Consider the following 13,282-nt stretch of genomic DNA (forward strand, 5'->3'; position numbering starts at 1 on the left):
CTGGATTAAAAAGAAGTGGCAGAACTCTACTAATGACCCTTTCCCTCTCCTCTGGTAACTATGGTCTCTCTTGCATGGAATCTTTCACTTCAGTCCCCTCCCCTCTTCTTTGGTGGCAGCTGTCCTTTCTGCCTCTCCCAGTGCCTGCCTCCTTCCTTTCCCCTTCTCTGGTGTCTGCTTCCACATTTCCTGATAGCTCGCTTCAAGCCCTCACTTATCTCTGGGAGCCCGAAAGAAGCAGAAATCTATGTAATATCTCCAGGCTTCCTTGAAAAATAGATCTAGTTGTACTTTGACTTCCCATTTCTAGTTAATAGAAACATGTCTCTGGACTGTCACCCACTTAAAAAAAATAAGCATCTTAAGATTTTGCTTTTCTCATGCTAGGTGGTTGAAAGATGGCCAGCCAGTTGAAGAGGGAGATGGATATAAGATCTTACTAAATGGACGCAAACTTCTCATCTCCCGTGCTCAAGTGTCAGACACAGGCCACTATAAGTGTGTGGCAACAAACAAGGCAGGAGACCATGAAAGGAAATTGGATATTACTGTGCATGGTATGTTACACAAGGGAGGAAAAGAGCAGCAGACTGACTTTATGTTAAAATGATGTTGCATACCTTCATTAGCAAGAAGGTATTGTAGTTTTATACAGAACTATAAAATTTGTAGCAATGCGGTGATAAATTGGAGACAGTGAGTAGAATTGTAATAATCAAAGCCATTTGCATTGGAGAGATTCTGTAGGTTGCACATTAATACTTTCAAGTAGTGATTTATCTTTGTTTGTGTTGTGTCTTGCAGTTCCTCCAACAATCAAATCCACTGGTCCTTCTGAGAGAGCTGTGGTGGTATACAAACCCATGACACTGCAATGCATAGCCAATGGTATTCCCAGCCCTTCTATTACGTGGCTAAAAGATGGCCAGCCAGTAAACACAGCCAGAGGAAATATACGAGTAAGCACAATGCTTTTGTGGCATCCAAAATTTGAAAGATAGTTACACAAAAGTGCTAACACTCACCCCCATTAGTTTTCCTCTCCTTTTTTATTTCTCACGTGATACAATGAAGATGCTAAAGATCCACCCTGGAAGTTGATGGGAGTTTTGTCTGAGTAAGGAATTTGGGATTTCACTCAGTGTTCTGTTGTGTGAATCCCTTTAGAAATCCATATGCTGTGTTTGCCAGAAGTCTAGTCTGTAGATACAATGTTCACACCTCTCAGCTGTGCCTAATTCTCCAGGGGTGGTCTTCTTTCCAACTGGAATAGCTACTGGGGGTAGCACCACCCATTTGCTGACTGGGAAGCAGGATGATGTAAATTTCTGTCTAAGCACCACCTCTGTGTCAATTTGGCACCTAAATCTTCTACTCTCCTTGGACTGTGGGATTCTGAGCGTTTGGAGACAGCCCTTCACGTTGGAGAGGTTTGTGTGGCTCTCCCAGAGGCTTGATCTTGTGCAAATCCATGCCTCTCCTTGTAACTCCTTGGCACCACAGTGCTTTCCAGGAATGGGGCTTGAAGCTGCTTTGATCTATGCTAGACTGGAATGGCTTCTGGCATCCTGCCGGCAGTCCTATGCAGTAGCAGCCTTCTCTGCCTGCAGCCATGGCTTCACAGTGTTTGCCTGTCCCTTTGCCAACCAGATCTCTTCACAGCTGTATCAGCTAATGAGTCATCACAGCCCTGTGGCTTAGGGGGTCTCTAACCTTCCAGACTAGGCCTCCTGTGTGAATGTAAGCCCCAGTCTGAAAAGAAGATGAGACATTGTATATAGTGTAAATTTGTACCTTATCATTCATCTCAGTGGCTATGTGTGGAGTCATAATGCAAAACTATTCTCTGCTTTCTGTTTTGGGGCAGCTGGAGTCTTCAGGCCGCATTCTGCAAATTGCCAAGGCCCTCCTGGAAGATGCTGGTAGATACACCTGCGTGGCAACAAATGCTGCAGGAGAAGCCCAGCAGCACATTCGGCTTCATGTGCATGGTAATGATGTTTCAGCATGTTATTAAAAAAAACTGCCTTAAAATTGCCACTTTTTAGCTTCTAACATGTCCATTCACTTCTTCTATTTTGAGCACATTCAGGAAGGCTATGTTAGCTTCCCACACTTGCATTATCTGCAGAGATGTGTCTCTCCATTTTCCTCCTTTCCTGGTCACTCTGCTTTTGTCTGAACTCATTATTGCCTCTCCAAGAAGTTCAGGGGAGAAACAAGGCCTTTGCATCAGCTGATACCAAATATCACAGGAATGAGCACCTCTCTCCAGTAAACAGTGTGTCATCCTCTTTTACACACTACTGCTGAGTTGAGAGAAGTTTCCAAGACATTAGGAGGTAAACTCGGTGTTCCTGAGCCAGGAAACAAGGTACCACTATCGGCATTACTGATTGGACCCAAATCTTGTGAGAACAAGTGTTCTTTGCAAGTTTCTGCAGAAACATTTTTCCCCATATGTTAGGATCCTTTATTCTTTCAAACTTCTGGAGGGGATTTTTAATTTCCAGATGAACCAATACAGAAAGGAGTAAGGAAAGTTCAGGAGTTATTTGCATGTAAATTTGATAAATGTTTGACCATGCTTTATATATTTGAACCTCAGAGCTTCAAAACTACTGTCCAGGCCCAGAGCCAACTTCCTTTGAAGTCATGTGGTGTCTTTCTAGTGACTTCAGTGGGAGTTGGATTGGAACCCCTCTGTGGCCAAAAGGTGGATGTGGTGGTTTTTCTGTGATTTCTATTGTATCTGTTTGATTTGTGAATATGCAAGTGTGTTACATTAAATGGAAGATTGCAACACCTACCTGCATCAGGATGGGAATGAGGAACCTTGCTCCTCCTATATTCCTAAAGCCATATTTGATGTATCCAGCTGATTTTGTCCTAAGACTGACTCACACTAGTTTGTCTTTTTCTTCTACTCTTCCTGTCAGCAGTGCTGTGTGTCAGTGCCTTGTGTGTCTGCCAGAGGGAGACCAGATGTCCCGATTTTATAGGGACAGTCCCAATATTTGGGACTTTTTCTTATATAGGCTCCTATTTCCCCCCACCCTGTCCCAATTTTTCACACTTGCTATATGGTCACCCTTGTCTGCCACCTTCTAGAACATATGTGGGCTAGGTAAAGTAAAGTGCCTTTCCTTATTAAAGCTCTCTGCAGCATTCAGTTCGATGTAGCCATTTTAAAGTGTAAACTGAGTATGATTAAAAAGCTTGACATGTTAGAAAAGTGACTTTTGAAAACTGGCCCCTTCCTACCCCACTCAAGCTGTGTGTATCTTGAGTCAAATACCCCTACTTTACTGGCAAAAAGAAGTTTTTATTCCCGTTAATGCTGAAGAGCCTGTACAACTAGAGAACAGTCCAACTGCAGATGGGAGCTCATCTGGGGAGAGCCTACAAAAAGGAGGTGTGGGATATTCCCCAGACATTCAGCAGTAAATAAGCATGGTATTTCAGTATACAAAGTGCTCTGTGCACAGATGTTCTGCCAACTGTGTGGCTAAATGATTTAAACCATAATTTTTCTGCCCTTTTTCAGAACCACCCAGTGTGGAGCATGCAGGAAAGATGTTAAATGAAACCGTGGTGGTGAGTAACCCAATCCACCTTGAGTGCAAAGCATCTGGGAATCCTTTGCCAGGTATGTATGTTAAAACGAGTCTGTTAACAGGTTATTCATTTTTAAAGGCTCCTGATGATAACTGAGATTCTTAATGTGAACATAAATCTGTAGTATTTAAACTAGTGAAATCAATAGTACAGTGAATATATAATGGGAAGCTCCAATAAATTTCAGTGATGTACAGTAGATGAAATTTAAAGTTAAAGTAGTAAGGATTCAGTGATCCCCACTGTTTCCCATTCAAATGAATGAGAATCGTGGATAAATTGTCCTCTCATAACTCTACCACCGGCCATGTCCACAGTAAATAACAATGTTAGCAGATGTTATTGTACACTACATGCTTCTGTGAAAAAATAGAGAAAAACAAATCCACTCACCTAATCTTATCAGGTTAATACTGCATAGTGTGGGTCAAATTTACAAAACCCAGTGTAATGAGTATGCCTGCAAAAATGGGCCAACACTGAGGACCCCATCCAAAAACACACTATTCCACCGGGTCTTTCCATACTCTTCCGTGGACTTTGCATCTGGCCCCTCGTGCACATGGAAAACCTCAACGTTTATTTCCTGATTGGCCTGTTGAGGTGGTGGTAGGTTATGCATATGTTTTTGGAACTGCATCTTCAATGCTGGCCTTTGAAAATTTGGCCTTTTTATATCTAGTCACAATTTAATTCACATTTATTCTTATTGTGCTAAATCCTTCTGTAACGATGCTGCCTTGGGTGGGACACATCTGAGAGTATCAATTCAGGACAAATTGCTTAGAGCAGAGCAGTTACAGCCCAAGGCTGGGGTTCCTTTGCACACCAGGCAAACCAAACCAGCCAAACAGAGAAGACTTCAGTTTTACCCCACTGGCTATCCAGAAGTCCTACAAGCAATTCCCTTAGACACTCCAGTTTCCCAGTATCACCACCAGTGCCACTCGTTATGGGGACAAATGGTTATGAAAACCAAAACCCCAGTAAAAGAAAAAGGTTCTTCCGATCCCAAAGGACCAAGCCCCAGACCCAGGTCAATATACAAGTCAGATTTTACCCACAAAGCACTCTGTTGCCAGTCCTTTAGAATCTAAAATCTAAAGGTTTATTCATAAATGGAGAAAGATATAGATGAAAGCTAGAATTGGTTAAATGGAATCAATTACATACAGTAATGGCAAGGTTCTTGGTTCAGGCATGTAGCAGTGATGGAATAAACTGCAGGTTCAAATCAAGTCTCTGGAGTACATCCACAGCTGGGATGGGTCATTCAGTCCTTTGTTCAGAGTTTCAGTTTGTAGCAAAGTCCCTCCAGAGGTCAGAAGCAGGACTGAAGACAAACTGGAGATGAGGCAGCTGCCTTTTATAGTCTCTTCCAGGTGAAAGGACACCTCTTTGTTCCTACTGTGGAAAATTACAGCAGCAAGATGCAGCTTGGAGTCACATGGCAAGTCACATGTCCATGCATGACTCAGTTTGCAGGCTGATGCCATTGTTTACATGTTGGTTGGAACGTTCCCAGGAAAGCTCAGATGTGGATTTGGCATCTCCCAAAGTCCATTGTCAGTTAAGTGTTTCTTGACTGGGCACTTACCGAGAATAATCCCTTCTCAAGAAGCGGACCAAATGCTTCACTGAGGCTACTAAGAATCAAACACATTAAGTAAATAGCCAATATTAATAACTTCAACTACAAAAAAGATACACACATAATAGACAGCATAATCATAACCAGCTCATCATAACCTTTCCATAGATACCTTACTGGATCTCCTTTGTACAAGATTTGGTACAACTATAGGACCTTGGTTGCAGCAGTGATCTATACAGTCACAATTCATGTCAATAACCTTCCTCATTATATTTCCTAGTCAAATGCTCATTGACTCCAATGGGAATTTGCCTGAGTAAGGACCTCAATATTTGGCTCATAATTAGGACAGATGAATGCCTTCAGATAAAATAATCTTTACCTAAAACTTGGGCTGAAACAAACCTGAAAGACAAGCTCAAGAAGCTGGATTTCAAACACCCTATTGTTTGAATGTTTTCAGATCCAGGATTTTGGTTTGGATCCTTTCCCACTTTGAACCTCTTTTAAGGTTTGAGAAGTGTGCATTTTTTCCTTTCTGTAATCTGTATGTCTGAGAACTTCCTGCTCGTGCCAGGAAGTGAAAGAACTACAATAATGTGAGAGAGGTTGTTCTTGTAGCATTTGCTGCCCAGTTAAACTCAGGAAATACTGAAATTCTGCAAGAGGGCTTATTTTTATTTAGTTTATAGCCCAGTTTCCAGAAAAAAGATTTGACTAAAGTTCAAATGAGCATCCAAACTGAACTTTTGTACCTTTTGGATCTGATTTTTCCATTGCCTGTCATCCTTGTGTAGTCATTTACACCTGTAGAAAGTTAGATGTAACATATCAACAGTTCCAAAGGGTAGCATTGTACGCCCACTTGGCATGCATTCATTTTTCCTCAGCACTGTTTCTTCAAACCTAGTGACGATTATTTTTTTAAAAGGTTATAGTCATAGAATTCTGCCAGCTCTTCTACTTATGATATACTGCCAGGTGTTACAAACTGTCTAGAAAGAATAATTTTCAGTGCAGAGCAAAAATTTCACTTTGATCAACTTAAACCCCGCCCCCCCCACCAAACAACCTAAAACAAAAACAACCCTTCCCTCCTACAAAAAAAACCCCCAACGAACAATCGAGTGTATCACTATTTAGATTAGGGAATAGAAGCACCAAGGAAAATCTCACTCCCTTCTTCCTGGAGTAAAAGGCAGAGCATTTAGCCCAATTACTGTGCTGGGTTTTCAACTCTGTATAACCCTGTGAAGGAGCATCAAAGGTTCTTGAAATACAAAAAATGTTTAATTGCTACACTGTTGTGCTAGAATGCTACTTTACCATATCTCACCATAATTATGAATCCCAAAACTCCTGTTCAGTTCCATGAGAATTCTTTGTGCTAAATGATGGCAGGATATGGCCTTGAAAAGCAACAACAACAGATCTCCTTGTCTGAGGTGACTGAAAAAAATAGGGTGTTGCTTGCAGTCACACTACCTTGTGTTGTGATTAGCATGCAGTTCTCACAAGTTAATCAGAGTCAAGCCAATGTATTTCTTGGATAGGAGACCTCCATAGAAAACATAGGTATTGTAAGAAGTGATTCAATATGTAAAAGTTTCATCTGAGGAAGCATGGACCCAGTGTCCCAGCAAGGTGTTAGTGAGACCTGAGCTGATGGAAGGGCCATCATGTGACTGAGATGCAAAATAAGGGTCCTCAACAGTTATGGTCTATTATAATCCCAAAACACTCTAATTCCACCACCCAAGTCGAATTCCTGTTAGGCTTACTGTATTCTGCCTCTGCAAGCATCCACACAAGTTTCAGTTTAATGTAGTATTTTGCATTTTCTGCCTTGAAATGTTGTCATGTTGCAGTGTATTTTTAAACAGGTGTATTTCAGTTTAGTAGTAGATGAAGTGGCCTCTATATACATGCTTAATAGAATGGTTTATTAGGTTGATAAATTGTTTTGGGACAGACGTATCTATATACATATAAAATTATAGTTGTTGTTGTTACTGAATGTCATAGGTGTATGCAGTACCTTACAAAAAAGTTAGTAGTTATCACTACTATTGTTATAACTTTGCTATTACTGTAGTTTAAATATAGTGAATATTGATTTATTTTTAGTTAGCGTTTAGAAAAATTTAACCAGTGTTTGAACAAAGACTGAAAGTTTTACGATAATTTGGAAAGTTTCTTTCTATTGTTGCCTAGAACTAGCTTTATTACTGCCAGCTATAAGGGTACAGTCAGTAACTTTTCCCTCTCTCTTATTTCACATTGCAGCTATCACATGGTACAAAGATAGTCATCCACTTGCTGGCGCTGCAAGTGTCACGTTCTTAAACAGGGGGCAAATCGTTCAGCTTGACAGTGCCCAGATCTCTGACACTGGCATTTATAAATGTGTGGCTGTCAATACAGCAGGAACAGCTGAGCTCTTTTACAACCTGCAGGTTCATGGTAAGTGTTGCATATCATAAAAACAGCTTGAGGAAAATAATCTATGTGCATTTTGCCTGCTCTTTTCCAGTTTTATTATACATACTTAATACAATCCTTCCTATCACTAATTATTTTCTGAGGGGAGTTGTGGAGAATACCAAGGCCACATTTCTCTCTTTAGAGCATTGACATGGGAAAACTCGATTGAAGATGTTTGTCAATTCTGATAGGAGAGAGCAGTTTAGCCAGATCTGTCAGAGAAACTTAAATGTTGCTGCTGCAGCAGTTTGAAAAGGTAGGGGGTATTGTTCATTGTTGATCATTTTGAACTCTACAACAGGTAAATATACCATAGAAAGAAAACAGAAGCTGATTCATAGTTCAGAGGCTTTAGAGGAAATTGTATTTGGTTGTATAAAATTAAAATGAAATTGTGAGTCTTTAGTTTATAGTCACTAAAAACCTGATCAAAACCCCTCAGTCCCTAAGACAAATTTGCCTTCAGAATTTGCTCACACACAACATATTTCAGTGGGAGCCTTCCACTCTAATCTGCAGCCAGAATTTGGCACAGTGGTATCAGGGTTGTATTCTTCCACTGAGATGCACAAACAGCATGTAATTCCTTTTAATGTTAATTAACCAATAATGACCTTGGGCAGTGCCTTTCCTTAGGATTAATGACTATCTGACAGAATTTGATGGCCCAAAACACAGCCAAAAGCAATTAACCCCACCCAGTCATTAATCCCCAGGAAATGTTTGGTGCCAAGGTCATTATTTCTGTTCAAAGCTAAAAATTAAAAAATAACTCTTAAACACATGGGCTTCTTTTTATGGAGGCTGGAGTTTCAGTTCAGTAATACCCTTTGGGTTAGCCAGATAGATTAGACTCACAGGATTTGTTTACCATTCCAGATCAAAACATGTCACCCAGTACTGCAATCAGTTGCAATCAAAGAAAGATTAAACCGTTCCTAATGCACGTAGCCAGTTCAGTGTGTACCTAATGGGTCTGGGAAGAGAACCCGTTCTGACCTATCCAGTGATCAGTTTACACTGTGAAGCATGAGATCATAATACTATTCTTTAACCCTACATAAGTACGGTCATCATGTGTAAATTATTTCTTTATATTTCATTCAGTTTAAAGTAGAAGTTATGAACAATGAGGAGATAATGGACTCTAAAGGATTCATGGCAGAACACAGGAGAAGTTATATTGAGTTTAATGAGCATATATTTCTCTTATCTTGATTCTTATACCATGCTCATCACTGTAGTGTATGACCATATTTCTCATCCCATTAATATCTCATTTTATTCAAATTCTGCTGTAGAAACAGTATTTTGGTTACAGTAGCTACAGCATAAATTGGCATTGTGTTCTCATTGTTTAGAAAACAATACTCCAATCTTAACATTGAAGGGAGTTATAGAACTATTTGTAGGTGCCAAATCTTCTGAATTCAGATAAAGTATATTCATATGATTTCATTGTCTGAAGGTGTTTTTAGTTGTTTCTCACCATTATAAAACATTTGCAATTATCGAAGAACAATGGATACTTGTTACGGCAAATTGTATGGCAAACTGCTTATCTTCCAGCATTTCTGGTTCTACTAGAGCTTATTTATCAGGGAGAATGAATAGTCTGCATCATGGTTTACCAGAAATTGTTCACTCATTAAAACAATTGAGCAACTAGTTTTCCATGAATAATTTATCTGATTAACATACGCTCTTTTTCTATACATAGTACATCTGTGAGTAGATTATGACATTCTTTTCTTTCTATGTTAATCATGAAAGGTTCACTGCAAGTTTTAAATTGTTGTTACAGATACTGAATATTTAAGCTATGTTGCTTGGTTGTAATTGGTGAGATAAGTCACACAATACTGTTTTAATTTCCTGACTAGATAAGTCAAACTTTTCCCATATGCACATCTAAATTTTGTTTTCTGCAAATACTCATCCATTTGACTTTGAATTGCACTGATACAAATATTTGTAGAATATAAAATTCCAGTCACTTGAATGTTCATGGGAAGCAAACATAAAAGGAAAGGAACACAAGGGTGGCCAAAGCAATTCATTTAAAAATTCAAGCAAGTGTCCCTTTAAATGCAGCCCTGCAAAATTCTACTCAGCCACTCAACTAAAGCAAGTAATTTATGACGAGTAGTTAAGATGTTTTTCATTATCATGTAAAAAGTGGGCAGGTAGATTTTGTAGGCGCCTGGACCTGTACATTTTCATGTCAATTTCACAAGGTTGATTTACTATATTCCATATGTATTTGCTTCATTAGATTTAGATTTAAATTTTTGCTTTAATACTCACTGGTAAGATCTTTCACAAGGTCTAAATGCAGTATTGTAAAAATTTGAGAGAACATTTTCAGATTTTATGTTATGATTTCTGGTTTTCATGGCTGCCCTCTGGGCAACGGGCCCATTACTGCTCATCATACTCACACGAGTGGTTCCAATGAAGATATCTGACTACTTATGTAAGTAAAGAGAGTAGGATTTGGCACAGTGTGGACAAATGACAAACGATGGACTGCCTTGCAGTTTCAGGAAGAAAAACTCTTTCCAAAAGTAAGTGGCACATTTAATTTTGTTCTGATTTATATTTCTCCATAGCTATCTTAAGTTTGTTCTGTTTTTCAGTGCCCCCATCAATTTCTGGCAAGAATGAGATGGTGGCAGTGGTGGTTAATAATCTAGTGAGGCTGGAATGTGAAGCCAGAGGTATCCCTACACCCATTCTGACTTGGCTGAAAGACGGTAGCCCCGTTTCCAGCTTTTCTGATGGACTCCAGGTAATCGATGCAAACCTTAGTACTTGTAGGTTTTTTGGTATCTTGACATGAGTACTTAAAACTAGTTTATTTTAATGGAACTGGATTTTTAGAGGGTTTTCAGTGAGGCATGTGTGCCTTTCCTGTCAAGGTTACTGGTTCAAATCTAGCCTGTGTTGGTAATAACCATAGGTATGAAGATTGCTCACTGTAGCCTTTATGAAATTAATTGGTGCTCTTAGTCAAGAGTTCATACTGCTAAAATTGGCACTTCTCAGAGAGGAAAGAATGAATAAGGAAATTAAACCGTGCTGCCACTGTGAGGTGATTCATTTGAGGTCAAGACTGAGCCACATTGGTCAGGCAATTTGGGGAAGTTTGCACTGCAGCTGCCTATGAAAACCTGTCCTGTGGATAAATAGAGGCTGTCAACTAGCGCTTTTTCAGTGGTAGTAAATTCAAACAAAAATGTCCATTAAAGGAATTCAGGGAAGTGTTAACCATGGATACAATGCCATGATGCTAACTAGTAGCATTGTTGTTAATAAAAATAATGTATATAGCACCATACAGTAAAATTGCAAGTTTCAAGTATGTGCTAAGGAAGGATTCCTGTTGAGATAGCCAAGATATGACACAAAATAATAGTTGGGGAGTTGGAGAAAAGAAGATGGAAAGGATGATTCCTGGAAGAAGTGGATTTTAAGGAGAGATTTGAAAGAGGGGAGAGAGGGAATGTGTTAGAAAATGGAGATTGTTCCAGGCATAGAGGGAGGCAAAATAGATGTGAAGCTGAGAGTGAGAGGCTGATGTCCAGATTCTGAAAAGACTTACGAATACACATAGCCCAGTTGGGGCCTGCATAAAATTAAGTATGTGCTTCAGTCTTTGCAGGATCTGAGTTGGGAGAAACACAAGGGAAAGAGAGAAGAGATGTAATCGGAGCATTTTTTTGCTTCAAAATGAAAGATAATGGTTCTAAGATAATGAAAGATAATGGTTCTAACTCTGTTATACTGCAGTATATTACTAGAGAAACTAAAAGAGTATAATGAAAGTGTCCTTTCAACCTTTCTTTTACAGGTTCTCTCTGGGGGTCGTGTCTTGGCACTGACTAGCGCTCAGATCAGTGACACAGGAAAGTATATCTGTGTTGCAGTGAATGCTGCTGGGGAGAAACAAAGGGATATTGATCTCAGAGTTTATGGTGAGCATTCTGACAGCTTCCTATAGTATGAACATTGAAATTGATGCCCAAACTTGTTTTTATCCATAACAAGGGCTCAACTCTTAGAGCTACTTTAAGGAAGGCTGGGCCTAATTGAACATAAACTAGGAAAGAGACCAGGTAGTGAGAAGGAATATGTTCCTCTGTGTATCTACAAGACAAGTATAGCAGAGGCAGGGCAGTGTTAGCTTCCTCCACACTTCCCAGCCAATGTTTCTCAGGCTTGAGCTGGTGGGACCTTCTCACAACCCATTACTGGATGTACTTGTCCTCTCTGAGGTTACAGCAAAGGAGAGCGATTTCACCAGCTGTGACAGAGGGTTCTGTGCACTGTAGTGATGCATGCTTAAAAAGAGCATTGAAATAAAGGCTGGTCTGGGTTGAACTCAGCTGCATGGCAATCTTGAGAAGCCTTGAAGGCTGTCACCTAAAATTAATATTATTGTTAATACTTAACTCCAGTAGGTAGACTAATTAAGAAATGAGAGGGAGAGAAGAATTTGGAATGCTACGGAGGCCGAGATGGTTAGAAACTTGGTACATACTTGACCAAATTAAGAGTTTGAACAAGTTTGTTAACATATCCTGTAAGATAATTAGATTCATTTTAATCCTTTGTTCCTTCAGAAACAGATTCTCTATTTTTTTTTAGTCCCTGTTTCTCAGTTTTGTAATGCAGTTTCCTTTTGAACATAGTTCAAGTCATGTAGCTGAAAGGAGAAGTAATTGGTGAAAAATATTCGGAAATAAATTAGCTTTCTGCAGTAACAGGTCAGCCTTCAATGTTCAGTTCCACGAACTGTCATGAAGAATCCAGGCCTTCTGTAAATTCTACAAAGAAAGTAAGATAAACAGATTTTTTTACAGTTATTATGTTTCTTATCCACAAAGACCAGACTTTTCCCCTAAATTATTTTCAAGCTGTGATATCAGCTGTTCTGTTTAGTATTTCCTGTGTTAAGAAAAACAATGCTATATTATGGGTTTTTTTCTCATGATATCTTGAGACCTGTATTGCTCGGGTATTGAGTGCTACCTTGGGGCAGTTTTAATCTCATATGCACTAATTATGAAAAAGTCTCTTTGTTTTGAATAAGGTTTATGGTATTTCTCCTACGGTGGATGAGGTAATACCTTTTATTTGACCAACTTATGCTGGTGAAAGAGACAAGCTTTTGAGCTACACAGTGCTCTTCTTTGGGTCATTTTAGATATTTCTCACAGACAGTGTTTCCTTTTTCTCCCCCCCCCCATATTTTGTTTAATATTACACGTCGTTTATGGAATGTTAAAGTTGCACAGTTAAAAATAAAAGGAAATGTAAAAGTTAAAGTTCTTGCAGCACCCTTTTATGTCACATTGCAGATGTGTGGTACAGAGCAGAAATAAAAACCCCATTAGACATGTGCAATGTAGCCAAGCAAATGTTGTTGTTAGAACCTCAACTTTTTTCAGTTCTTGATTTATTATATTTTTGACGTCAACTTAATGTTGTATTAATAAAGTTTTTATATTTAATTTGCCTCCTTTTAAAAAAATAGCAGCAAAGGAAAGAAGGTTGAAACAGCACACTAAGTTGCTTTTTACG

At 39.2% G+C, this 13,282-nt stretch overlaps 1 protein-coding gene across 2 annotated transcripts in view; it reads left to right on the plus strand.

Moving 5' to 3' along the window:
- Positions 1-13,282, plus strand: part of HMCN1 (hemicentin 1) — a 327,054-nt gene that overhangs the window by 191,389 nt on the left and 122,383 nt on the right. For both annotated transcript variants that reach the window (XM_073356688.1, XM_073356687.1), the window contains 7 exons: positions 388-557; positions 805-959; positions 1,868-1,991; positions 3,548-3,649; positions 7,499-7,675; positions 10,336-10,487; positions 11,550-11,673. In XM_073356688.1, coding sequence (XP_073212789.1) covers positions 388-557; positions 805-959; positions 1,868-1,991; positions 3,548-3,649; positions 7,499-7,675; positions 10,336-10,487; positions 11,550-11,673 — 1,004 coding nt within the window. The remainder of the gene's footprint in view (positions 1-387; positions 558-804; positions 960-1,867; positions 1,992-3,547; positions 3,650-7,498; positions 7,676-10,335; positions 10,488-11,549; positions 11,674-13,282) is intronic.

Source organism: Lepidochelys kempii, chromosome 8 (genome assembly GCF_965140265.1).
Source record: "Lepidochelys kempii isolate rLepKem1 chromosome 8, rLepKem1.hap2, whole genome shotgun sequence".
NCBI classification, from domain to species: Eukaryota; Metazoa; Chordata; order Testudines; family Cheloniidae; genus Lepidochelys; species Lepidochelys kempii.